This window comes from Mustela nigripes, chromosome 3 (genome assembly GCF_022355385.1).
Source record: "Mustela nigripes isolate SB6536 chromosome 3, MUSNIG.SB6536, whole genome shotgun sequence".
Taxonomy (NCBI): Eukaryota; Metazoa; Chordata; class Mammalia; order Carnivora; family Mustelidae; genus Mustela; species Mustela nigripes.
This window is the reverse complement of record NC_081559.1, coordinates 171,758,592-171,784,107: the sequence shown is the minus strand read 5'-3', so window position 1 is coordinate 171,784,107 and position 25,516 is coordinate 171,758,592. Positions and strand designations below refer to the sequence as shown.

General features: G+C 35.4%; 1 protein-coding gene across 1 annotated transcript in view; it reads left to right on the top strand.

The window, feature by feature from the left end:
- The window catches only part of CSMD3 (CUB and Sushi multiple domains 3), a 439,117-nt gene that overhangs the window by 51,078 nt on the left and 362,523 nt on the right, over positions 1-25,516 (top strand). The window contains exons 8-9 of the mRNA XM_059395523.1: positions 134-349; positions 2,253-2,441. Of these exons, the coding sequence (XP_059251506.1) occupies positions 134-349; positions 2,253-2,441 (405 nt within the window). The remainder of the gene's footprint in view (positions 1-133; positions 350-2,252; positions 2,442-25,516) is intronic.

Below are 25,516 nucleotides of genomic sequence, written 5' to 3'. Positions count from 1 at the left end.
AATATTTTATAGAAGTGCTTTTCATTTCCAGAGAATTTAATTACAAGGAGAGTCCTGGTTTTAGTTACTTTGGTAACTTTCTGTGTTTTACAGATACACTTTGTGAGTCTAATTTTTTTCTTTTTCTTAATAGGCGTGCAGTTCAACTTTCACACCTTCCATTTGGAAGATCATCATGACTATTTACTGATCACTGAAAATGGTAGTTTTACCCAACCACTGGCACGACTTACGGGTTCAGAACTTCCTTCAACAATCAATGCTGGTCTCTATGGAAATTTCAGAGCTCAACTGCGCTTCATTTCTGATTTTTCAATATCATATGAAGGATTCAATATTACATTCTCTGGTAAGAAAATAAAAAAATTTAAAAAAGCTTTAGTTAAAAAAAGCCAATTTTTAAATTTTTTTTAAGATTTTATTTATTTGTCAGAGAGAGGGGTGGAGAGTGAGAGTCAGCGCTGGTGCAGGCATGTGCACAAACAGGGGGAGGGGCAGAGAAAGAAGCAAGCTCCTTACTCAGCAACTTGATGTGGGACTCAATGCCAGGACCTTGGGATCATGACCTGAACCAAAGGTAGATGCTAAGGCAGCCACGCCTCCCAGGCATCCCAGAAAAGGTCAGTTTTTAAAATATGACAAAACAGAGAGGGAAAAGTAACAGAAAAGATGAAAAAAAAAATACCTGTTATCCAAAATAAATACCTGTCAACCAATTTTAAGGAAAGTTTGAAATACCTTGAAGATTGTCTATAGTAGTACATTAAAGGGAAACTTTAAACAAAAGCAAAAAATAAACAAATTTGTTAAAAACCTACTCTAAGTAACAGAGGGCAAAACTAGCTAAAATGCTTACTGAACTTAAAATAGAAATTCAAAGCTGTATTTTAAAGTTTTAATTAAACCTAAATGAATGTGACCTAGTGAAATTCTAGCTTTATGTGTCTTGGAAAAAGCATAGTTTACAGGCCAAGATTAAGGTAAACTTAATTTAGTAATTTGGAAATAGATGATCTGGAAAAATTAATGTCATTATCCCTCTATTCTAGAATATCTTCATCTAGAATAACTTCATCTAGACACAACATCTAGACACAATTACAATTTGGATTCCAGGGGAAAAAACATTTATACAACCAAAGTGAATAAAAAGTTTTTGTGTCAATTAGAGTTCTGGTTTCTAGATGAATGGAATAAGCAAGTAGTTATTTCTTAATACAGAAACAAATTAATAAGTAAATCTATGTCCACTTGCTAACATTAAAATTATAATGTTATAATTATATGTATTTATTTCTCTATAACATATATATACATATATGTATAAAATCATACAAAAGCTACCCTTGTTTTCAGTTCTTACTCTAGTATTTCCATGGAAATATTTGTCTTCTAAAAAATGAGTAGCATATAAGCATAATCAGTTTTAACCTAGAATGTTAAAAGTATATCCAAATAAATTTCTTAAACAATAAAATAATAGCTCATCAACATGGAACAATCCCTTTTGTCCTCCATTGCAATTATAAGGTAAGTGCATGCTCTGAGAATAGTTTTAGCTAAGCTACTTCATCTTAGGATGGCATATAAATTATAATATAGTTGTTTAATCAACTGTACTCTCTTACACCCTGAAGGATGTTTCGGTGTTCATTTTCATAGTCTTCATTCATTGCTTGGGGAAATTTTCTTGTATAAATCTATCATGTAACAATTTTCAGTGTGTGGGCACTTCAGTCTTACATAAACCATTCTTTGAAGTCGTGAGTTTTTTCAGAATATGGATTAATTGAACTTCTTTTAGATGAGGGGCATAAGAGCCTTTGTCATTTAGATTAAAACCATTAAATAAAATGCATTTCTAAAGTGCAAATGATTTCATCTGTGATGTTATTTGTGTTTAAAAATATGCATCTCTTGTGCTATTATTATAAGTCAAAATTGGTGAAATGGAAATGTTTCTAAAGCAGAAGAAAGAATATGAGATAAATGGCTACATTTTCAAATTTATCACTCAGAAGGTGACATTTTCTCATCTACATTGAATTTCATACATAAAAGTACTCATTAAGCTACTCCATCTTTCACAAAAGAAGAAAAGTATCTGTGTCATTAGTATGTTCCCATAATTATAAATATCGTCACCTTTTAAATGTCTAAGCCCAATAGCATCCAGTTTGCAAACAATAGCACAATGCCCTTCAAAGTGAATATTATCATTTTCTTTGCCCTCCTCTCCATGTCATTTACAGAATATAACCTCGAGCCTTGTGAAGACCCTGGAATTCCTCAATATGGTAACCGAATTGGGTTCAACTTTGGGGTTGGTGACACTCTGACCTTCTCCTGCTCATCAGGTTATCGACTAGAAGGGACGTCAGAGATCATCTGTCTTGGTGGTGGCCGACGAGTGTGGAGTGCACCTCTGCCAAGGTGTGTGGGTACGTGGTCAGCTGCTTTCATTTGCTTGTATGTGTAGTCACGGTCCATGGAGTTGCATGGTTATACACCCCTTGTTCTTTTATAATCTGTTGAATTTCTTCATTTATTTCATGTTAGTTATTTCAATTTTCTTTTTCCACTTGGCAATATGATGTACCTCAATTAACTTTTCAACTTCTCCATTTAAGCAACCATGCTTCTAAATTTCTTTTCAGATGATGGGAATAAGAAATATATATGTGTGTATATATATACATATATATATATGATAGATGATAGCTAGATAGATAATCATATTTTCAGAGCTTATAGAAAGTTATATTCTTATATTCTGTTAGTAGATGATTTCCCATGACTTATGATTGAAGTCTTAGGAATATTTCATAATTTAGGATTCACATTTATGAAAGATGACTATGAAAGAAAATGTATCAAATAAATGATGGGTAATTTAAAGGCTATCGAGGCATGTATTGACTCAAAATGTATAATCAATAAAAATGGATCTATTATGATAGATGAATTAAGGTGGTCATCCATTTTATGTTGTGAAATAAAGAATAGCAATAACTAAAGTGTTGCAAGTTTGGAGCCACCAACCCAGCCTTTGGAAAAGAGTGTTTTAGCTGATAAAAAGGAAAAAAAAAAATCTGTAGGAAAATGAAGGACTTTTGATTAGGACTTAAGTCATTTCCTATTCAAAGTAGGAAAGAAGGAGGCAAAAATTTCTTCAGGTCATTAGCCATTCAGTGGTTGTCAGTACTTGTTTCTATGACAGAACAAGATACAAATGGTCATTTTATAATTATTTCATAAAGCTGTTAAAATTCTCAAAAGCATTTAATTTGAATTTACTTTAATTGTAAATGTAATTATAGGTCACAAATCTGTGTAAGTTTAATATGCTACAAAATCAGGCAAATTGTTAGAGATTTGATCTGTGGTTCAAGACCTTGTCTTTTCTATGGAGGCAAAATGCCCTGTAGATGAAAATGAGAATGAGCAGGATGCCCTCTGTGACTTACTCAATATATTATCCACTATATAAAATGTGGGTATATCCTGTGGATCCCCAAATCAAGTAAAAAAATATGATCTTTCAGGTTAATGTGGGTCTGAAGGCTTTTATAGTGATGAGATTGTTTTCACAGCCTCTGTGGGTTATATAACGGACAGGATGATATATAACAGATGAAATTTCTTTTTAAAATCCTAGGCTTTTATAGAAATAGCACAAGCAACCACAGAGGCTTGAAGTTGGGAGGTGATGAGCAATCACACTCTCAGAGCATCTTTTTCAGGAAGCTATATAGAACACAATTTTTCTGGGATTTTTGTTTTGTTTTGTTTGTATTTTTTCTTTCTTTGTACAGCCCACTTTCAAATTCCTCTCTTTCCCTGAATTACCCCCATTTGCATTTTTGCTTGATGTACATATTTTCAGAGCCCAGTTAATGAGAACCTTGCGAGTGGTTCAAGGGAGGCCTTTTGAGTGTTTGGGTTTAGATGGGGGCTGCTTGTTATTGCGTCAATTTGTTTTTCTAAACTTTACTTTTCTCATCTGTAAAATGGTTACATTAGTAGTACCTACTTCATTGTTATGAGTTAGTTATGAGGATTAAGCTAATTAGCCATGCCCTTCAGACCTAAAACAATCCCTGGATTATAGGAAGAATTCAGAATTTAGATGTTATTAAAACTCATAATGAGTACAATCTAGTATCTATCTAGCCTATAAATCTAGTTTATAAAAATAATTATAGTAGGGAATGAATTCTATTTTATAAAACACTAGCACTGATGAGTATCTACTAGGTTCTCTCATATATAGTTATCTTATTTAATCCTTACTCTAATCCTGTTGTTATTTTACCCCCCACAACCAGAAGAATCTGAGCCTTAGAGATTTTAAATAACTTGCCCAAGATAATGAAGGTTATGTGACATAACCATGATTTGTATGAGGTTTTGCATATTCTAAAACACAGCTTTTCCTCACTAGATGGTTTTTATCTCAGGTCTCAGGGAAGTTGAATCTTGAAGGATAATATTTTCTCTCAAAGTACCAAATACATACCAGGCTGTTACATGGATTAATAAATTGTTTGCATGTAGATTTTTAAGGTTTAGTTCTTAAATAAATTTTAATACATTTATGAAAATCTGACTGAAAAAAAAAAAGCCTCTTGTGTTTTTTTTTTTTTTTTTTTCTTTCCATCAAGTATTTCTTTCAGACTAGGTTTATTTGTGCCTAAATCTTTAATGAGAAGGATGAAATAAAATCACCCCATGGGCAAATTTAGAAAGCAAATTATTGCCATGGGAATAGTTTCCCCATTTTCAAATAAGCTGTGCTTGCTTTCAAGTTTATTGAAATTTACAATTAAGGCTCTTGACTTTAATAAATTCTACTGTAGGTATACATTTAAGTGACCAGATTCAGAGAAATATCCTTTCAAATATAATGACTCTTAACTTCTCCAGTTTCCTTTAAACTTTTCTTCACTACTCTGCCTATGCTTTAAAACAAATGTGTTCCTTTTGTATTTCTGGTTCCATGTATGCATATGTATATATTTCTTATTTTGTTATCTTTTCAAAGTTCCCAATTTTTAGTCATATAAAATGCAAATTATTTGTAAGCATTCATATGAACAGACCCAATTTTAGCAATACTAGTTTATTTGGACAGTTTTAATTTCTTTTTAGATTTTTTTGTACTTTCCACATTATGAATCTCTCATGACAATTCTCTAGTCCATACTTGCTTAAAAACCATCATTTAGCCCTTAGCACTACCAACTTTGTAGAAAGCTTATGTTACACACAGTGGCCAAGTTATCAGTAGATTGTATTCCAAAAGTTTGCTTCTGTTTCAGTTTTTTGGAATCTAGATGGTCTTTCCCTGGCACAAGGTTGCAAACTATGGATACATTCCCAGAACAAACCATAGATGAGGTTTTAAATTTTATGTCAAGTATAAAGCTAATACTAACATTTACCAAAATAACTTTTGTATACATAGGTTTTTACATAGGTTATATAAGAATGTGTCTGACTCTTGGGACAATAAGGCAACTGATATCAAAACTAATTATAGAAACTTTTTGTTTATATATGTTTAATTTTGACTCTCTTTAGTATATAAATCAGTTGGTGTCTTTCAGTTTTTGTTGGTAGAATTTGGTGAAAATTATCTTAATTCTGGATGTCAGACAAGAAATAAATAACATATTCACTGAAACAATTTTTCTGAGTAACTTCTGCATTTATGTTTGAAGGTAATATTTTAACAAACTATTAAAATACTATAACAGCAGAATATAGTCTTCACAATCTAAAAAGGATTGTATCATGTAGAGTCTTATTCCAAAAATCCATCAACGCTGTGAAAATAGATTTAGCATAACTGTTTTATCAGTGAAGTGACACTGTCTATAAAAAACACAAACTTAGGAGCAGAGCCATGACTGTCACAATGTTCTGAGTCCCAGGCTTGTGCTCCATTCAGCATAGCACACTGCTGTCTTTGACTGGAGGTTTCAATAATGTTGGGAGGAAATCTGGTCTTCATTATAATTGATACATGGCTTCAGAGAACTCCTTATGTTGTCCTCTCTTTTAATCAGAGGAAACTTCTTTGACCACTACCCATTTATCAGTGATTACTTAAGTGCAGGGAAATTTGTAGAGCAAGAGAAGAATCTTGATAGAAACTTAGAGCATAGGGACGCCTGGGTGGTTCAGTTGGTTGAGCAGCTGCCTTCGGCTCGGGTCATGATCCCAGGGTCCTGGGATCGAGTCCCACATCGGGCTCCTTGCTCGGCAGAGAGCCTGCTTCTCCCTCTGCCTCTGCCTGCCTCTCTGTCTGCCTGTGCTCACTCGCTCTGTCTCCCTCTGTCTCTGACAAATAAATAAAATCTTAAAAAAAAAAAAAAGAAACTCAGAGCATAAATCTCAGAAGCAGGGATTTTTCTCCCCAAGAGGTGGCCTCCATTGGAGGCACATAGGTAATGCTTACACTCCAGCCTTTCTTAAGCCGACCTTTGCGAAGTTGTTCAGATCTCTTTCCCACCAAGTTTTTTTCCAAAGTAAAATATTGATAATCATATTTATGGTGCAAGGTAACTTATAGCTCTAAGCAATGAACGACATGTAAATCAACTTAATGCACTGCTTAACACAAGACACTTGCCCAACAAACCTCGGTCTCTTTCTCATACATGCAGTTCTCTCCATGAACATATATGCAGTTATCTTAAGGACTATGACAGCTAAGAGTTGTGAGGAACTCTCCAGCAGGAGAGTAAAGGGAAGAGAAGGAGATGAGAAAGTGTAATGTGTTATCAGTAGCTAAGTATTTATACATATAATCTTATTTCCTACTTAATGATCAAGATGAAAGTTTTCTCTTAAAAACAAACATGTACCTATAACTATGTTTTACATTTTGGAAGAGATTAAACATAATCAGCAGATAAAATGATATTTCAGTGAAGATATTCTATATTTAAGTGATTATCCTTGAGAGCTGTGTTTCTATGGAAATGGATAATCTGGTCATCTTTTTAAATGGCCAAAAGCAAAACAAAACAAAACAAAACAAATATATATCTATATCTATCTATTTATACACACACACACACACACACACACACACACACACACACATATATATATATAAATTGATTACCTTGAAAATAAGAAACACTGCTCTGTTTTTGGCCAAGAAGTGAGTACCTGATTTTCTTTACTGAAGTTTATATTACAAAAAACATTGGTATTCCCATTGTAATCTTTCTAAATCAAGAAAAAACTTGCATATCTGTATTCATCCTCCAAATATACCAGAAATCATGCCAGGTCATGTTGCAAATAAACAAGGAGCTAATGAAAGAACATACTGTTTTGGAAAGTAGATTAGCAAGTTCAGTGTTAGTAATGACTTGTCTTTAGGCAGGAGTCCACACATTTTAGGAAGCCCACACATTTTGAAGTCGATTTAAAAACATTAATTCATTCATCCTCGTAGTCCCCCATTTAACACATCTATTTCTGTTTCTAATTTTACATGTCATTGATTTTTTTTATCTAACCTTGGACAAGTAACAACATCTATCTTTAATCATAAGTCAAATGAGAAAAATGATAACTCTATATTATACTTCTACACATTTTTCTCACTTTTATGACTTTTTAGATGATATATGCTGATTGTTATTTAGTTTAAAGATTAATGTTAACAATAAGGGAAAGAGGGGGCAGCATATACAGGACCTCTGTACTATCACTGTAACAATTCTGTAAATCTAGAACAATCTTAACATTAAAAATATAAAAAATCAAAAAATAAAAGAGTAAAATGCATTTGAAGAGGTAATTTATCTTTGAGCAAATTCTGTGCATTTCATGTCAGTCTCCACGCTTCTATGCTAAAATTATATATATCAAAGATCACTGATTTACCAAGTTAGTCAGGATTATAGATATATAATCATGTAGAAAGCAAATTAGTTAAGAGACCTGCGTTGCCCTCAGATGCTACAATTAATTTTCTGTACTTCTCTATTCTAGAAAGAATGGTGCCAATATGTGTTATACTCAACCCAAATATTTCTTATAAAGATAACAGAAAATATTAGATAGAAAAGTGCTTTAATAAATTATATACACAAATATATATTTATATTTTTCTTGTATAATTATGACTGGGGGCATTGATTTGATTTGACAGTGTAAAAATCCATAATACTAACATATACCTGCTCACGCTTTCTAGTTTGTTTTTGTTGGTTTTTGAGTTTTTTGCTTGTGACCTTATAAAGTAAGCCAAGATGGTATTATTGCTATTAAACAGCTAAGAAAATGCTGCTTGGAAAGATTATAAGTAATGAGTGGAAGGTTATGCCAGAAACAAAGTCTTGAATTTTTAGACCAGTGCTGTGATATTATAGGTGGAATTTCTTTCTTTATTATTTTATTTACTGATGCACTAGTTTAGACTACGACCCCCCCCCCTTTTTTTTTAAATAGAACAGACTGGGGGTGAGCAAACTTTCTTCTATAAAGTCCAGGCAGTAAGTATTTTGGGATTTATAGCTTGTGGTCCCAACTACTAAACTGCCATTGTGTCCTAAAAGCAATAGATATGAGTGAACAGGTGTGTCTGTGTTCCATTAGAACTTTATTTACAAAAGAAGGCAACAAGCTCAATGTGGCCCTAGGGCCATAGTTTGCTAACCTTTGCAACAGACTAATCAAGCCTAGTCACCTTACATAACCCCTTTGCATTTGGGAATTTACTAGTCATTCACCTCAAAGGAAAGAAAAAAAATCTTTACCTATTCTATGGTTTTTTAAATATTGGGCTCTGTTTATTAAAGTAGCACATAACTTACTTATTTCTCAGAGAAAAAATTTCTCATGTTTTTACAGAGAGTATCAGGATGGTGTGTGTGTGTGAACACTGATGTAATTTCTGGATAACATAAGACCATCTCCAAAACCTTCCCGATACCCAGATCTCTTCTGTGTACCAAGTCTGCATTCCCAGCTGTACACTGGACCTCTCCATATGGATGTCCTCCCACAGGCACATCGACTTCACATGCCAAACAGAACTCATTATCTCCTCAGCCAAATCAGCTCTTCCTTCTGCACTCTTTATTTCAGTTATGGCATCATTCTCAGCCAACCATCCAAGCTAGAAATTGTGTCATCTTTCACCACCCCCTCTCTTTCTCTCTATCCATTTTGAAATAGTCACAAAGACCTACCACCTAAAGCTATTGCTCAGGTTTACCACCATTTCTGTTTTCACTACCTTTATGTTTGCCCTGTTCTCATTGGTCCTCATACAGATTAGCATAATAGCATAATGATAATAATGTGTGCTAAGCATTGTGCTGAACTATATATATTTTCTCCTTTCGTATATTCCTTTTAAAAATCATTTGGGTTTTATTTTCCCATTTTATAAAGTAGCTAGATTAATTGCCTAACTTGCTAAAGACCTTAAAATCAGCTCTTTCTGATTCCAGTGCTCATGTCTTCACAATTACATGTGTAATTACACTGTATTATCTTCTTTTTTCTAGTTGGATTTTCTGTTTCCAAATTTCATCTAATGTTCTTCAGTAACAATTCTAGTTATAGTTGTTTTTTACTGATAACATATTATCACAACTTCAGCAGCTTAAAACAGCACACTTGCTTTCTTATAGCTTCTGTGGATGGGGAGTCTTGGCACAGCTGAATTGCTCCTCTTCTTAAGGTCTCAAAAGCTGCATTCATGGTGTTGACTGAGTTCTCACCCGAGCTTCAGGACCTTTTTTCAAATGCACAAGGTTACTGGATGTAAACATTTCATTGCAGATATCGAACTGAAAGTTTTAGTTCTTTGCTCAGTTTCTATAGGCTATCTGTAGTTCCTTGCCATGTCAACAAGGACAGTTCCTCCAGTGAGTCCTAGCAAGATTGTTTTACATAATGAAATATAGCCACAGGAGTAATGAGAAGCAAGTTCCCACTTAACTCAAGGGAAGGAATTGCACTAAAGCACAAGCAATGCCAAAAGATGGGTATCAAGGGAGGCTTACTGTAAAGTCTGTTGACACCAGTTATCCTTAGAAACACCAGACCATGTCTGTTCCCTGCTTAAATCACTAACTAGTTTCCTATCACCTATCGGATGAAATTGAAATGCCTTAAGTCCTTTCTTAGGTTGGCCTTAGTGTCTCCTATAGTCATCCCCTGTATGCATTCTAGAATACAGAAACACAATGCTACATGTCATTACCAAAGATGCCAAGCACCTTCTACACTTTAAGATGTTACGAACCTGTTAAGGTTCTAACACATTCAAATCACCAATTTTTCACTTGTGTTGGCACAAGGAAATAATTTATTTCTAAGAAGGTGAGTACAAAGGTATAGTGAAAAAACACTTCAAGTGTTCTGTAGTAGCTGGCAAGGCTTTGCATTTTAATCTGTTGAACTTCCATTCCTATCATCCTACCATAAATCAAGACATCATTATCTATCATCACTTACCTGAATCATCGTAACATCCCAAGTAGACTCTAGTCTCTATTCTTCTCCCCCTTCCCCAAGCCAAACAATAGATTCAGAATGAACTTCCTATGATACAAAATTGATGATGTCACTCTCTTACTTAAAATTCTTCCATTGTTCTCCATTCCCCTTGAAATAGATTCTGAATATTACCCTCTTCCCCCTACCCTCATTGGCCTAACCAGTTTATTCTTCAGATACACTTTATCTCTCCATCCTGATATGAAACCTTCCTGACCTTCAAAGTATGTGTTACATGCCCTCACTACAGGTTTCAGGAGCTTTTCTTACATTTCCCCTTTCTAGGTTTCATAATGTTGTATTGAATTAGTTTTTTAATCTACAGAGTGTTTACCATATAGAAAGCTTTCAGTAAATTTGTTGAGTTGATAAAGAAATGAATATATGATAGCCAAAGCTCCCCCCCCCTTTTTTTTTTTTTACATTTTCAACTTTAATTTATATGAAAAAGTACTACTTCAGAGGTACTGTATTTGGCCTAACACAAATAACAGACTATAACTCCTATTTCGGCCTGGGCCATCACACTAGTTTTTAGTCTATAAATCATTTGCTATGCAGGTATTAGCACATAACCCCTCAAGTTTAATGAGTAAATCAACCATTCAACCAACAATGAGGGTGCTTGAAAAGACTACTAAGGGGAGTCTTATAAGTATGATAGAAACAAACTAAAAATTCAAAAAATGGAAAATGGGAGGAAATGTTGAATCCTGTATGTGTATATGAAATAAATCATTCCTCAACATGTGGTGAAATTCAGAGTTCAAGAAAGGAAGGAGCTGACAGGTTTGTTTGTTTGTTTTTTTTTTCAGCAAAATGAAAAGGCAGGAAAAAAATGTACCTAATAGAAACTAAGCATCTACAAGAATGAAAAGAACCAATGCACATGTCTTATTTAACAGAACTGCATAGAGGACTGTGAACTTAAAACTTTTCTAATTCTTTTGGAATTTGTAAACATAGTTTTACAGAGAGTCTTTTGTAATCCAATTGGCCTGTTAGTAGACAGGTGTCTGACCTTACTTGATTATATTGTAGTTGGCAATACTGCATACTGTTTTATTTGATGACTCTGAGCCCCTTGAAGATGGAGGCTGTCTTAGTTATCTTTGGCCTTTCTGTGTGTCTACCATAAACTCAGGCATATCACAGGTGCTCATTCATTCTTTATAAGACAGTATAAAGTTAATTCACTATGTGATGATCATGAACCTATTAATCAGAATAGACTGTGATCTACCCATAATGGTGATTCACTCAAGACTTTGAAATGAACTTCTGTATTATTAGAGTCTCAAATTTCTTTGGACATTTTTTAAAAATTATTGTTATGAGGACTTAAAATTGCAGACTCTTAAAAACACTTTATTCCTCTTATATGTCCTCATGCTCTGGCTATAAATCTTGTTGCAAGCCAAAATCTGTCTGCTAATTAGAAATTGAGAGGATAAGTTCGTTTGGTATTAAATAGAGGATTTCTTTAGAGAAATAGAGACAGACTTCTTTAAAGAGAGTTCAGTTGTAAAGAGAAGCCAATGTGAAGTATTTACTGGAATCTGTGTCTCAAGGTCCTGTCCTTAAGACAATTGCAAAAGGGAGGGTCTCCTTCCAGAAAGAATTACAAAAGTACCAGAGGAACTTGCTTTCTTTGCAACCTCTAAGTGACCGCTCCCTGGTTTCATTGAGAATATGCCCAAGTTTAGAAATACCTCAAGCACATGCTTCTTTCATCTTTATCTAATAAACCTAACCTAGGCACTTTGGGAAACATTCTTTAAAAAGGAGATGGTTAGAGCTCTGAGCAGCATTTTAAAGAAAACTAAATGTTAAAATTTCATACTAAAATGTATGAAATTCATCCACTTTGTCATTAGACAAACTAATTTTGGTTTTTACCTTACTATATTTTTACTTAATTAGAAGGTGAGTGGTCTCTAGTACATATCAGTGCCAGATAAGAAATATTTTACCCGAGATAATAATAAAAGCTAATATTTGCTCTGTGTTTACCATATGCCTGGCATGGTCTTCTGAGGTTTAAATAAAGACACTGAGGCACAGGGAGGTTAAGTAATTTTCCCTAGGAGAATATACGAACAATATTTTTATTTGAAGCAGGTTACATTGGAAGTGATTTTTTTTTGCTATGTGTAAATATGAGCCATAAAGAATAAAAGCATTAAATAAGCCAGTGTGATAATATTCTGTACATATCTCTAAACTGGTTCTTGCTTACAACAGTGACATCTGTGGTTCTCAGGAAATACTATCATTTGGCAGTGTAGATAACTGGAGGAGATAATTAAATGTTATTGCTACTTGTAACTGAATTAGATTTTGATGCCATGTCTCAGGAGAGGGTAAGATTTAATTGAAGTTGCAATAGACTGACAGTACCTAAAAGCCTTTTGAAACTGGGAGGAAAGGTCATTGTCACATTAGGCAAATAGATTTTAAAATTACTTCTAATTCTATGTTTTGATAAAGTCTACATGTCTATTTATTTTGCCTATCTGGTGTATAGATTTTTTTCCCCCCATTTCAGCCTCATAATGAAAATGATAGCAAGAAATATGCATGCCATTAGTACAGAGGTTGAGTCCTAATAAATGGTTTTATTATTTGTCATCTGGTAATGCATTTAGCTAAGATATATTCAGATGTACCTAGGGCTTTGAAAACAGACAAAAGAACACTGGAACAGACTAGAACTATCAATTAGGAACAGTGCTTTTTACTAGGCAGCCAATCAGCCTGAAGTTCAGTGGCACTAATTGGGACAGGTTTAGGGTGAGTCCAGGAGAGTAGGACTGTGGTTATTCTGCAGAGTAAATGCTTTCACCCCCTAATCAAAGGTATACAATTAAATGAATTTCATTGTTTTCACCATTACTTCTGTTTTTTAGCTGTTTTCAGATAAAGCTTTCCAATCTCCAATCCAGCTCCTTCACAGGACAAAGCAGCTGAAGTCATTTTCCTTTGTTTATTATACCAAGACAGTTGCCATGGAAATAATGTAATGTTACAGAATAGGCATCATAAGTTAAATCCAGTATCAAGAAGGGACACATAAGTCAGTTTTGAGAGAGTATACTTATTTAAATAAACAGTAGCTTGGCAATCATTTAAAAATGTCAAGGTAAATTACTGAGAAAACAGAGAAAAATGAACTTAGAGCTTTAGGAAGGTTTTGGCAGAATTTAAATATTGCCCTTCAAGCAGGTGTTATAGAGAAAAGGAGTTAGGGGATTATTAACCCTCCTACAACTAAGTTTCTGGCTATAAGCCATTTTTTTTTAATGTCTCTGCATTGTATACTCAAGTACTTTTGGTAGCTCCCTTGGAATTCCAGTTCAATTACTGGTATGCTCAATGCATAGGTAACATTTTTCTCTTCATGTGTTTTAATCAGTCTACAAAGACTGGGTTTCAAAGGTGATGGATAGTTTTTATTTCATGCATTTTACTATACCTTTCTGAATTTGCACTCAGTGTTTTATTATGCTTGGCTACAGAGTTCTGCGGGTATAAAATATTAACCTTTTCCAATCTTGTAAAATCGGAATCACAACTGAATCTGAGCATGACTTTCAAAAAGAAATCCTGGGTTTTGTTTGTTCTGGGAAACTTTAGATTTGTTTAAAGATATTGTTCTCTTTTTCTGATAATGTAAGATAATTTCCCATGTGTTTGTTCATGGTATTTGAAACCACTTGATGTCACTTGCCTGGGTGAAACAGCATACAAGGGATTCACCACCATATCCTTGCCCCCATCTGTAAAAGGAAAACCAAGTTATATCTTTTAAATTTGGCAACTTAATAGAAAAACTTTGGATGATGGTCTAGGCTGTGTATGCCATCTTATCCCACATTTCTTTATTCATCCAATATGTATTTTTTCTGATATTACTCCATGATAGTTTAAAAGGTACCCTGCCTTCTTCCTACTATGTAAGGACCAGTAAAGCCTTTCTGGTAAGTTTTGTAAAACTGAAAAACCTTCCACTCTCCTGCCAAGAGCCTATCCTTTCCTACTCACCTCCAGCACCACTCTGCCCACGAAACAAAATGACTACAATAATCCACCCTGATCACTAATGATGCTCTATATTACCCTAGGTGTGGGGGTTAAATCAAAAGGTTGAGATCCACGGATGAAGAGAATAATATAGTGAGGTTCCTTTGCTCTGGGAATTTTCTTGTGACCTTGGAAAAACATTAACATGCCATTACCAGTTTTTTCCCTCAGGTACAATTTTGAGGATATCATCACTGACTCTATGATGTTTTGGTATTTTTTTTTCTTTTTTTTCTGATCCCTCTCCCTGTAACAGCTTCATTTTGATTATATTCCATTTATTGATCTCACAATGCCTTTCTCATAAAGGTAACAACAAAAAAATGTACAAAGAAATAACTAAAGAGAATCAAATAGGAATAAAGACAACATGCAAATTGCTGAGGCTTAATGAACATCAAGGGATCCACGAGTTGTTGGTTAGTCCAAACCAAATACCCTAGAAATGGAAATCATATCTTTAAAGAATTTTCAGCCTTTTAGTAGTGTGCCAAAAGCTATAACTGGAGAGAGAAGAGAAATGATGCTGTTGAGTGCTTATGATGTACATGGCAACATGCCTGGTACTATGATGTTTTTCTCTCATTTACTTCTTACAATAATCATATTAGGAAGGTATTAATATTTCCATTTCCCATATTGAGAATGCAATGCTCAGAGAGGCAAAGTGGTTCACATTAGGTGTCACAGCTAGTAAACTCAGATTCATCTATCTTCCAAATCTCAGAGTCCAAATTCTTTCCTTCATACTTTGTTTATTTGAATTTTTCCAGAATCGCAATAATGATGCAGAATCATATTGCCATTCTGTGAATGTCACTTGTTTTTATTTTCTTCAAGGAGAAAAAGAGTATGGTTTTGGGACTAAAAATAAAATCATGGGATTTCCCAAGGAAGTTTTCCTTGAATTTGGTTTATTTAATTTTCACGATAAGTATTTCTATGATATTTAACTCATTCCAAAATTTTGAAGAGATATGGTATCCAATTTACAAGCTTTGTCCATAGAAATGTTAATAAAACCAAGAACCCAATTTCAGTAAATACTGTGATATGGTCTAGCTAGAGTTAGAATTATTATTTTCTTTGTACATAATAACATAACATTGAAAACTTCCAAAATCCCTATTGTCTATTGCACAAAACTTTTTTTCTTCTTTAGCAATGTTTCTGCGACTCCCCAAAATAAGTGTTGTTTGTATTAATGCATCAGGGTTCTTCTGTCATTAAGCTATCTGATACCTTATCTTTGGGCATCTCTAAAACTCAGCCCTTTGGAATTTACTTTCCACTCATTCTTTCACTCATTCATCCATATATTCATAAATTTACCAAACTTAGTTTGAGTGACAATAATGGTTGGCACGGTGTGCTAGGTAATGATAACATAAGAAAAATAATATTAGCGATTATTTTATTAGAACACATCGAGGGGATGGGGCTCCTGGGTGGCTCAGTCAGTTCAGCATCCGACTCTCAATTTTGGCTCAGGTTGTGATCTCAGGGTCAGGAGATTTAGCCCCACATTGGACTCCATGCTGGGCATGGAGCCTGCTTAAGATTCTCTCCCTCTCCCTCTGCCACACCCCCCCCCCCCCCCCCCTCTTTAAAAAAAAAAAAAAAAAGAGCCCATTGATAGATTTGGTATATTATCTATTCTATCACCCAACAAAAATTAATCCAACAAGTATTTAGTGAGCACTGACTGAGTTGAGTTTGGCAAAGGTAAAAATACATAACATATGCTCTCTCGTTAAGGATCTCCTACTCTATTTGTAAGGGGAAATAAACACTTAAGACTAATTATACACCATGAGATGAAAATGGTAAATAAAACCCATGATATAGCAGACATGAATAACTTCTTAGTTTTTCCTGGAAGGATAGACAACAGCTTCTCAAAAATATTATATTTGTGAAAATGAGCTAGATTTTACCAAGTAGAAAAGGTGGAGATGACTCCCTAGTCAAAGGATGTAACATAAGCCAAACAAGTAAAATTAATTTGTCTACAAATCTGTTTTGGGTCTGAATGGCTTTTTTGTACCTCTTTCCTGAGTTCCAGTTCAATTAAAACTGTAATCAATATGTAGCTAACACCTTCTTCTTTCTGCTTTTTAATCAGTTCATGAAGGCCACATTTCCTACTATGGTAGATAGTTCTTATTTCACACATTTTTCTGTGTTTTCAGGAACCTGAATTGATATTTATTAGAATTGATATATTAATAAGTAACAACTCTGTAACATTCCATAGGGTACAGAGTCTGGACTTGGGAAAAAAAAAAATTCCCTAAGATCAAATCATGAAAATCATGGCTTCACAGCCTAGTGGTTGTGGTAAGTTGGGCAAGATGTTTAGCCCCACTGACCCCCATCTGTGGCAAGTTGGACAAGGTATTTAACCTTTCTGTCTCATATGTAAAAGAGAGAGGCAATTTAAAAAAAATTAGATTTACTGAGTTCTTACTATGGCTAGACATGGTGCCAAGTGATTTATATGTATTAACTCATTCAGTCTTCTCAATAAGTATCATGTAGAAAAATACATTAATATCACTTTCATTTACAGGTAAAACCAATGAAATATAGTTATTTCACTTAGGTAGCTATGTGCCCAAGGTAACACAATGCTTATTGCCTGACTTCTACATAGTTAAAAAAGAGGCCCTATGAATTTAGTATAAATGAGCTTACATTCATTCTTTTGCATACAGACTAAACTAGAAGGCCTGTCTTCAAGAAATCTGAAGCTGAAAACAGCATTCCTCGTTGCTTGTGCAACAGACCGGGGCTGGACAAAATGAGAAGCAGACAGAGTTTGAGAACTTATATGCTATATTAAGGTGCAATTGAGACCCATTAAGATGTTTTAAGCAAAGGAAAAACAGAGTCAAATTTACATGTTACAAGATCTTTCAGATATTTACATGTATGGATGACAGATCTGGGTTTCCTTAGCTTGGGTTTGCTCTACTGAAATTAAGGAAATCCATTAGGAAAGTGTTTTAATACCCTTTACATAAGTTTATGGAGAAAAACAATAAAATTGGAGAGGAAGGGGCAGCTGTAAGAACCAAAGATTATTTGTGTTAAAGATCTCCAGAATGTTTGATGATAAACTCCTCCTTAATTTGTTCAAGTTACATGCAACAGCAGTTACTGCCTAGTAAGATCCCAATTCCTGGAATCAGTTTAGTATAACATCTCCAATTCAGAGGCAGATTCTTGGCTTCCCAGTCAGAATTCACAGAACTCCTCTTTTATATGCTCATCCACTGCTTTTATATCATAGCCAGACTGCAGGCTATTCCAAAAGACAGCCTCCTCTTGAGTAGACCACAGAGAGAGAATAAGGACCTACTACTCCCATGGCATGGTCTCCAGGCTCCAGCTAGGAGAAGATTCCAGCTGAATTCACAATCTTGAAATCATGAGAGAGGTCCAGGCTGAGAACAATTTACAGGTTTTCTGTATATAGATGCTACTGAAACCCATGAGTTTGGATGGGATAAGCAAAGGAGTAATAGACTACCTCATAGACCAAGAAGAAGCCAAACCTGGGTCTCACCAATGTTTAGAAATATGGGAGATTAAAAACTAGTAAAGGATATTGAGAAAGACAACTCTGTAACATAGAATAATAAGTAGAGACTGGTGTCCTAGAGGTTACGTAAAGAAAGAATTTCAAGGAGAAAGGAGTAAACCTGCCCCAAATGTTGTCCAAGGGTTAAGTAAGATGAGGGGTCCAAATATTCGTAACTATGTAGAAGTTATTGGTGAACATGACAAATGCATTTTCAATGAAGTCCACGGGTGAAAGTTTGAGGAAATGGGAAGGGAATTGCTGAGTGAATCTGGACAACTTTTCTGAGAAGTTTCACTGAGAAGATCTATATAGTGAAGTGGTAGCTAGAGGGAAGGGTTAGATCAAGAATTTTTCTCCTCAAAATTTTTATGATAAAAATTTTCAAATATCCAAAGATGAAAGGGTAAGATGTTCATATAGATACCGCTGAAATTTAACAATTGTTGAATTTTGCCATATTTGTCCTTATATTATTTTTTCTATAACATTTGAAAGTATATTGCAGGTGTCAGATTATTTCTCCTCAGAATATTTTCATAGGCATTTCTAAAAATATGGTCATTGTCCTACATATTTTTTAATTGTATTTATTTATTTGGCAGAGAGAGAGAGTACAAACAGAGGGAGCAGCAGGCAGAGGGAGAGGGAGAAGCAGGTCCTGCTAAGCAGGAAGCTGGATGCAGGATTTGATCCCAGGACCCCGGGATCATGACCTGAGCCAAAGGCAGACACTTAATCAACCGAGCCACCCAGGTGCCCTGCCCTGCATAACTGTAATTCCATTACTATAACTGGAATCATTTAACATCAAGCCCACCTTCAAATTTCCCTGTTTTTCTCCAAATCTTTTGTAATTATTTCTCTTCCAAAATTAAAATCCAAATTAAGCTTCATGCTTATTTTCTATAAAATCTAGCTGTCTCAGTATTATGGATGATGTTTGATCCCATGATTGAAGGTTTGTTTGTTTGGGTTTGTTTTGTATAAGAGATAAATACGTGTTTATAAACTAATGAAAATGATCTAATAAGGAGAAGAAATTGATGGCAAATTAGCAGAGTGCTGTTCTTGCCTAAGCAAGAATAATGTTTCAGTACTGGGGCTGTAAACATACAAACCTTAGGAACACAAATGATCACCCCAAGTGAAAGAGTTTAGGAGAAAAGCAGGGAATGTGGGCACAGAGGCAAGTAGGTGGGGCCAGTGTGGTTCCATGTTGGCAGACACTTGTAAAAAGTCCTCTTGTTCTCCATGAAGTAAGACACAAGATTATTAGCTGAGAGGAGGACACTACATCCTTAAGAAGAGAGATGAAGCTATAAAATAGTCATAAAAGAGTGGGAGACCGAATGAATTAGAAAATATTGAAAGTTGGGGCACCTGGATGGCTCAGTCAGTTAAGCATCCAGCTCTTGATTTTGGCTCAGGTCATGATCTCAGGTTCATGAGATTGAGCCCCACTCCAAGCTCCACCCTGAGCTTGGAACCTGCTTAATATTCTCTCCCACTCCATCTGCCCCTTCCTCTCCTATCCCACCCCCATCTAGACGAGATTACAGGCATGCATTCTCTCTCTCTTAAAAAAAAAAAGAAAGAAAGAAAGAAAGAAAGAAAGAAAAGAAAAGAAAAGAAAAGAGAGAGAGAGTAAGAGAGAGAAGAAAATATTGAAAGCACCAACAGATAGGACAGAAGTTGTGTTTTGAATGACAGTAAACCGGGAGCTTAAAACGTGTCCAGGAATGAAGGGAGTACTGAATAGTTCCCACAGGAGACCACATTCTGATACTGTGTGATTTGAAGCCTAGAATGCGGGAAGGAGTAAGCAATGATGGGAATTAAGCAATCCTACTGCACCTCCAGGCACTGGAGTACAGGAGGGAAAATGGCCGCTCCCTCAGAAGACTGAAGAGAAAGGCAACGAAATGAATATCGGCTGTTGAGCCCTTAACAACACACCAAGCATTGATCTAAGATTTCACATATATGTCATCCTCACAGCAATCCTGTGTAGGCACCAAAGTAATCCTCACTTTGTAGATTCAGAAGCTGAGGCACGAGGAGGTTAAACAAAATGTCCTGCAGCCGATAACGAATCAGAAATCCTAACTCCCAATCTGATTCCAGGGCCCAGGCATCACTTTGATTCAGCTGCCTTTTTATATAAAGATGATCTGAGCCAAACAGAGATACAAATAATAGAATTATTTGAAATGCACTGAGCCCCAGAAGAGCTGGTTGCAAGCATTATTAATATATACGTAAGAATATATTTTGTGATAGATGCAGGATTGATTACAGAGTGGTTTGGTATTAGCACCGCTCTCCAGGATAAAACCTACAGCCAGGAGTAACTTTAGTTAATGCCTTTTTCATCCATCTTTCTTTATGATCCTTGTTCTGTTGCCAGTCCAGATCATGTATGTCTATACTTCATAATGGTCCAGATGGGATTTGTTGCTTTTGGAAGTAGATCTAGGCTTTGTGGTAAAGTTCAAAAACTTTGGGAGACCTTTTTAAGAAGAATAATGCAGTTGTTAATGTAAAATTAAGCACAGAGCTTTGGAAGGGTCCTGAAATTAAATCTCCTTTAATAACGTTGGCTTGGGATGATTCCTGATGTTATTCTGATTACAGAAAAGTTGCAGTTTTTCCTTTTTCAAAGATACAACACCAATGGTTAAAATATAAGCCCTCTGTTTTGACTTGGTTTTGCTAACCGTATTTCTACTTTTTGTTCTATTTCTATTTCTGTTCCTAATTGCTACTTCTCAATTTGAGTTAACTCGGGAGCTATAAGAAATGGAAGTCCCCTGGGTGATTCCTTTATAATGTGAAAGCTGTCTGCTCTCAACAGCCATTCTTTCATAGTCTGAATCTTACTGTAGGTCACGATTTTAGGCCAGAAGAAGTATCTTTATATTGTTTGTTTGTTTTTAACCTAGGGAACCCTTCTATCTTCCTCCAGGGCACTTTCCTCAATAGTCTTAACTTTCTTTTTCTTTTTTTTTAAAGATTTTATTTATTTGACAGACAGAGATCATAAGTAGGAAGAGAGGCAGGCAGAGAGAGAGAGGAAGGGAAGCAGGCTCCCTGCTGAGCAGAGAGCCCGATGCGGGGCTCGATCCCAAGACCCTGAGACCATGACCTGAGCCAAAGGCAGAGGCTTAACCACTGAGCCACCCAGGCACCCTAGTCTTAACTTTCTCTTGTTAGGAGGTCTGTCTTCCTTTTCTTATCACCCTTAATCTGTACATTGGCTACTTTCCTTCCCTATTTTCGTGGTCACTACTATTTAATCACTTCATGATCCTGCTTATAAGTAATTGGCATTGTATGAAGACCTGGAACTTTCAAGTCTGAGAATTTGGACTTAAGTCTTGACTTACTAAGTACCAGCTAATGTCTTGAACAAGTCACTTAATAGTCTAGCCTAACTAACTTGTAATTGAAATGGGGATAAAGTGATTGTGAGAGAGTACTATATGAGAAAGTGTGTTTTTAAAAAAAGTGTGTATGTGTGTGTGACTATGAAAATTTTCCTGTAATTAATTTCTCACAGATCTGTTGCTCCATTAAACTGCTTGGTAGGTGTGGGTAAGCCAAAGTTATAGCCAGAGTCTTCAAAAACAAAGCTGAACTATATGTTTCTACAAAACCCTCTTCCTTGAAAGGCAAGACAGTGATTACGTTTTTAGTGACTCTGCCAGAAGTATTTTACAGGTAATCTGGCTGAACCCTAAGTTTAGAGTTCTTTGTCAGAAGTCACTCCAGATTCACAAGTAAGTACACAAGATGAACCCATTGCTCCAAGGTCGCTGAGCTCTGTTGGGTTTCAGCAGCTGCAGTAGTAAGGAATGCCCCAATTCTGTACCCCTCTCCGGCCTCTAGTTCCCTGGTCCTGTCTCCTCTTAAGTTCATGTTGAGTTGTTCAGAATTCCCCTCCTGATGTGGAACCACTGGAGTTCATCAGGCATTTTTTTTTTTTTTAAGATTTTAATTATTTATTTGACAGAGATCACAAGTAGGCAGGGAGGCAGACAGAGAGAGAGGGAAGCAGGCTCCCCGTGGAGCAGAGAACCCGTTGTGGGGCTTGATCCCAGGACCTGAGCCAAAGGCGGAAGCTTTAACCCACTGAACTACCCAGGTGCTTCTCATCAGGCATTTTTATATCTGTCAGCCTCAAGGCAGAGTCGGAATAGAGAGCTGATGATTATCAGGTTTCATGAACTTTTCTCCCAGGAATTTCTTCTGTAGTTAAACGCATGTGTATAAAGAGGAGCACAAAGGAATGGGTCTGCTCATTCCCAGTTGCAACGCAGATGTGTATTGAAGGAAAGGAAAAGTGAAGGTTCTCCCTACATCTGCACCCTCTGAGTTAAAGACCCAGCAGTGGCCTGGTAGAGACATATATTTAAGTTTTCTTTAGTGAACCCCTGTTCCACATATCAGTTATTTATTCTGAAGATTGGAGTAGAAAGGAATCCCTGGTTTATGTTGGGATAGATGATAAAAATCACAATCATTGAAATCCACCAGCCAATGTAATGGTCCCAGGATTTGACTCATAGAAAGCTAGAGAAAGGATAGATTACCCACATGTTCCCTGGCCATGGAATTTGTTTAACATAATGTGACATTTTTAGTTTTCAACCTTCAAGGATCAATGTTGAGTGTGTCCTTTTAAACAACAACAACAAAAAAGAGAGGCTCTTTATTCAGTGAGATAATTACAGATTTGAAAATGCTGTGTGCTTTACTAATGAGCCTGAATATTTTTAGCTATTGCAAGTTGTTTTCTTCCCAGCATATTTACACATAATCTAACCCAAAATTGAAAAGACTTTACTTGTGCTTCAAACACTAGTTCACGTACCTCCTAAGTCCTTTAATAATGGCCTAGGCCAGAAGTGTGCATGTTTAGAGAAGTGGTCATTTTTTTTTTTTTATGTGAAAAAGTTAAATTATCTGACTTCTATTCTAACATGGGTGTTAGTGTTTTGCCAAAGTAAGAAAAAAAATTCTAAATCAATATAATTTCCTCTTTGTGCTGGAACATGGAAGATCAAGATTTATATGTTATTGTTAATCTACTCCTCACCCAATTCTACCTAATCTATATTATTTTGTTGTCAAATTTTACACATGTATTACTATCTTGTTTTTTTTTTAAAGGTATACAAGCCTGAAAAAAAAGTTCTGTGCCGTAGGTGCCCTGAACACCTCGCACATTCTCGTGTGGGTCATGTGGGTGAGGTCCTCTGCAGTTTGACCTGACTCTTGGCACAATGTCCTGGGGTTCTTTCAGGAATCGGGGGAGATAAGTAGGCCCATGAGGAGTTGTCACTCATCCTTTTCTCATTCATCTCCCCACTTTCACAATATGCCAGGACTTTTTGCTTTTCCCTTCTTAAAGTACATTTGCAAGCTCCTGTAGAAACCTTTAAAAGTTTAAAAGTTTAAAACCTTTAAAAGCCTTTAAAACTGCCTGGCTCTAATTTGGAGTTGACTTATCAAAGGCAGAGTGACCTAAAACCCATGCCATCTGTCATCTGGCCTCTTTAGTTTGATGTCATACTTTGGGACAAGTCATACAAGAAGATGGCATTATGCTAATCCTATATTTCCTGTCTGTGTAAGTCATGAGCTGAATCCATTTTGGCTTGCTGTCTCCTTAATAGCCCGATCCATGGAAGAGTGACAAGCCAACCAATTAGCTACGGAAGTGACCCTGTGCCTTTATTAGCTATTGCACTGCTGCTAGGGACTGCCTGACCACTTGGCAAAGCCATAACTCATGAAAGCAATGCTCTGAATTCAAGCATCTATTACATATCTATAGGTTATCTATCTTATAGGGTAGGACCACTGTGCCGTAGGAATATATGTAGCAGGCGTTTTCAAACTGTGTATGTTGCTGTCATATATTTCCATATCTTCACAATGGAACAACACTAAAAAAATACCAACATCATACATGAGGATAAGTTGACACAATAGAAGATACCATTTGTTGAGTGTTTACAATGTACATGACTTTGTTCCAAATTCATTGTATGTTAATCCTCACAACCACCATAATTTGGTACTACAATTATCCTTATTTTATATGTGAAGACACATGAGATTAAGTAACTTCCTTGAGGTCAAGTAGCCCAAGTGAGAACCCAGGTATTCTGACTTTAGACTCACCTTTAATTACTGTATTATATTGTGACTCTGGTTAATCTGAAGTTCCCAAATATTACCACTTCAGTGAAGATCAAAGAAGCTTCATGGTCCCTCTTCATGGATATATCTGCTTCTCAAATTAAATAAACAAGGAATGGGATTTTCTTTCCTTAATTCCAGGGATAATCAATTGCTAGTGCCCTCCAGCAAAAACAAGACTGGTACTTAGCTCACATATATATTATTTTTTCTAAAGATAAAATTTATATAGGAGAAAGGCACTGGTTTTCATTGCTACTTGGTTATATATTGTTTATAGTAGCTCTAGTATCCATAGGGACAACAGATATATGTCCACAACACTGTCCCCAGAATACCAGAACTCTTTCTCATATAGCTTATAATATATAGTTTGTAATTTTGTCTTTCTTTAGGAGCCACATTTTTGACAGCCTATTACAGATTTTATAATTAGTAGTTACATTATTGGCTAAATTTTATGACATATACATATTTCTACATCTTGTCCAGAGTGGTTGTAAAATCTTTCATTTGAATCTTTTTCCTTCAGGTTAAGGTAGTTTTCTGCATGCTTCTAGCTATCTGGAAAGATCAACAAACTCTCAATTAAAATTTGCAGGTTCAGTAATTTCATGACTATTTCTATGGGCATTTAAAAAGACATTTAAGGAAATGTGTTTAGGTTTTATTGGTAGGTTAACTCTTGAGAACATAAGCCTATATTTGTCCAACTTTTCTGAAACACTCTACTGTCATGGTTCAAAGCTACTAAATTAATCTCATCTATTATGGCTTCTGACAGTTCAAGTTCATGTGTTTTATGATAGCATTTGGTATGCTACATTTTGCATGATCAAAAAAATGTTTTACTTTCAAATATCAGCTCAAAATTTGTTCAGGAAATATAATTTAAAAAATTAATTTGTTATAGTTTATTGTAAAACATGCAGAATTATTTTTATAATTAGTCAAATTATATCACTTAAGAGAACATTAACATTTTAAAACATATTGTTATCCAAGTTATCAGTAAATAATATATTTGTAGTGTATTTTAGAGAAAAGCATGCTGTTGAGGTCTGAACATGAATGCTATGCTCTAAAAGAGTTAAATGGGCC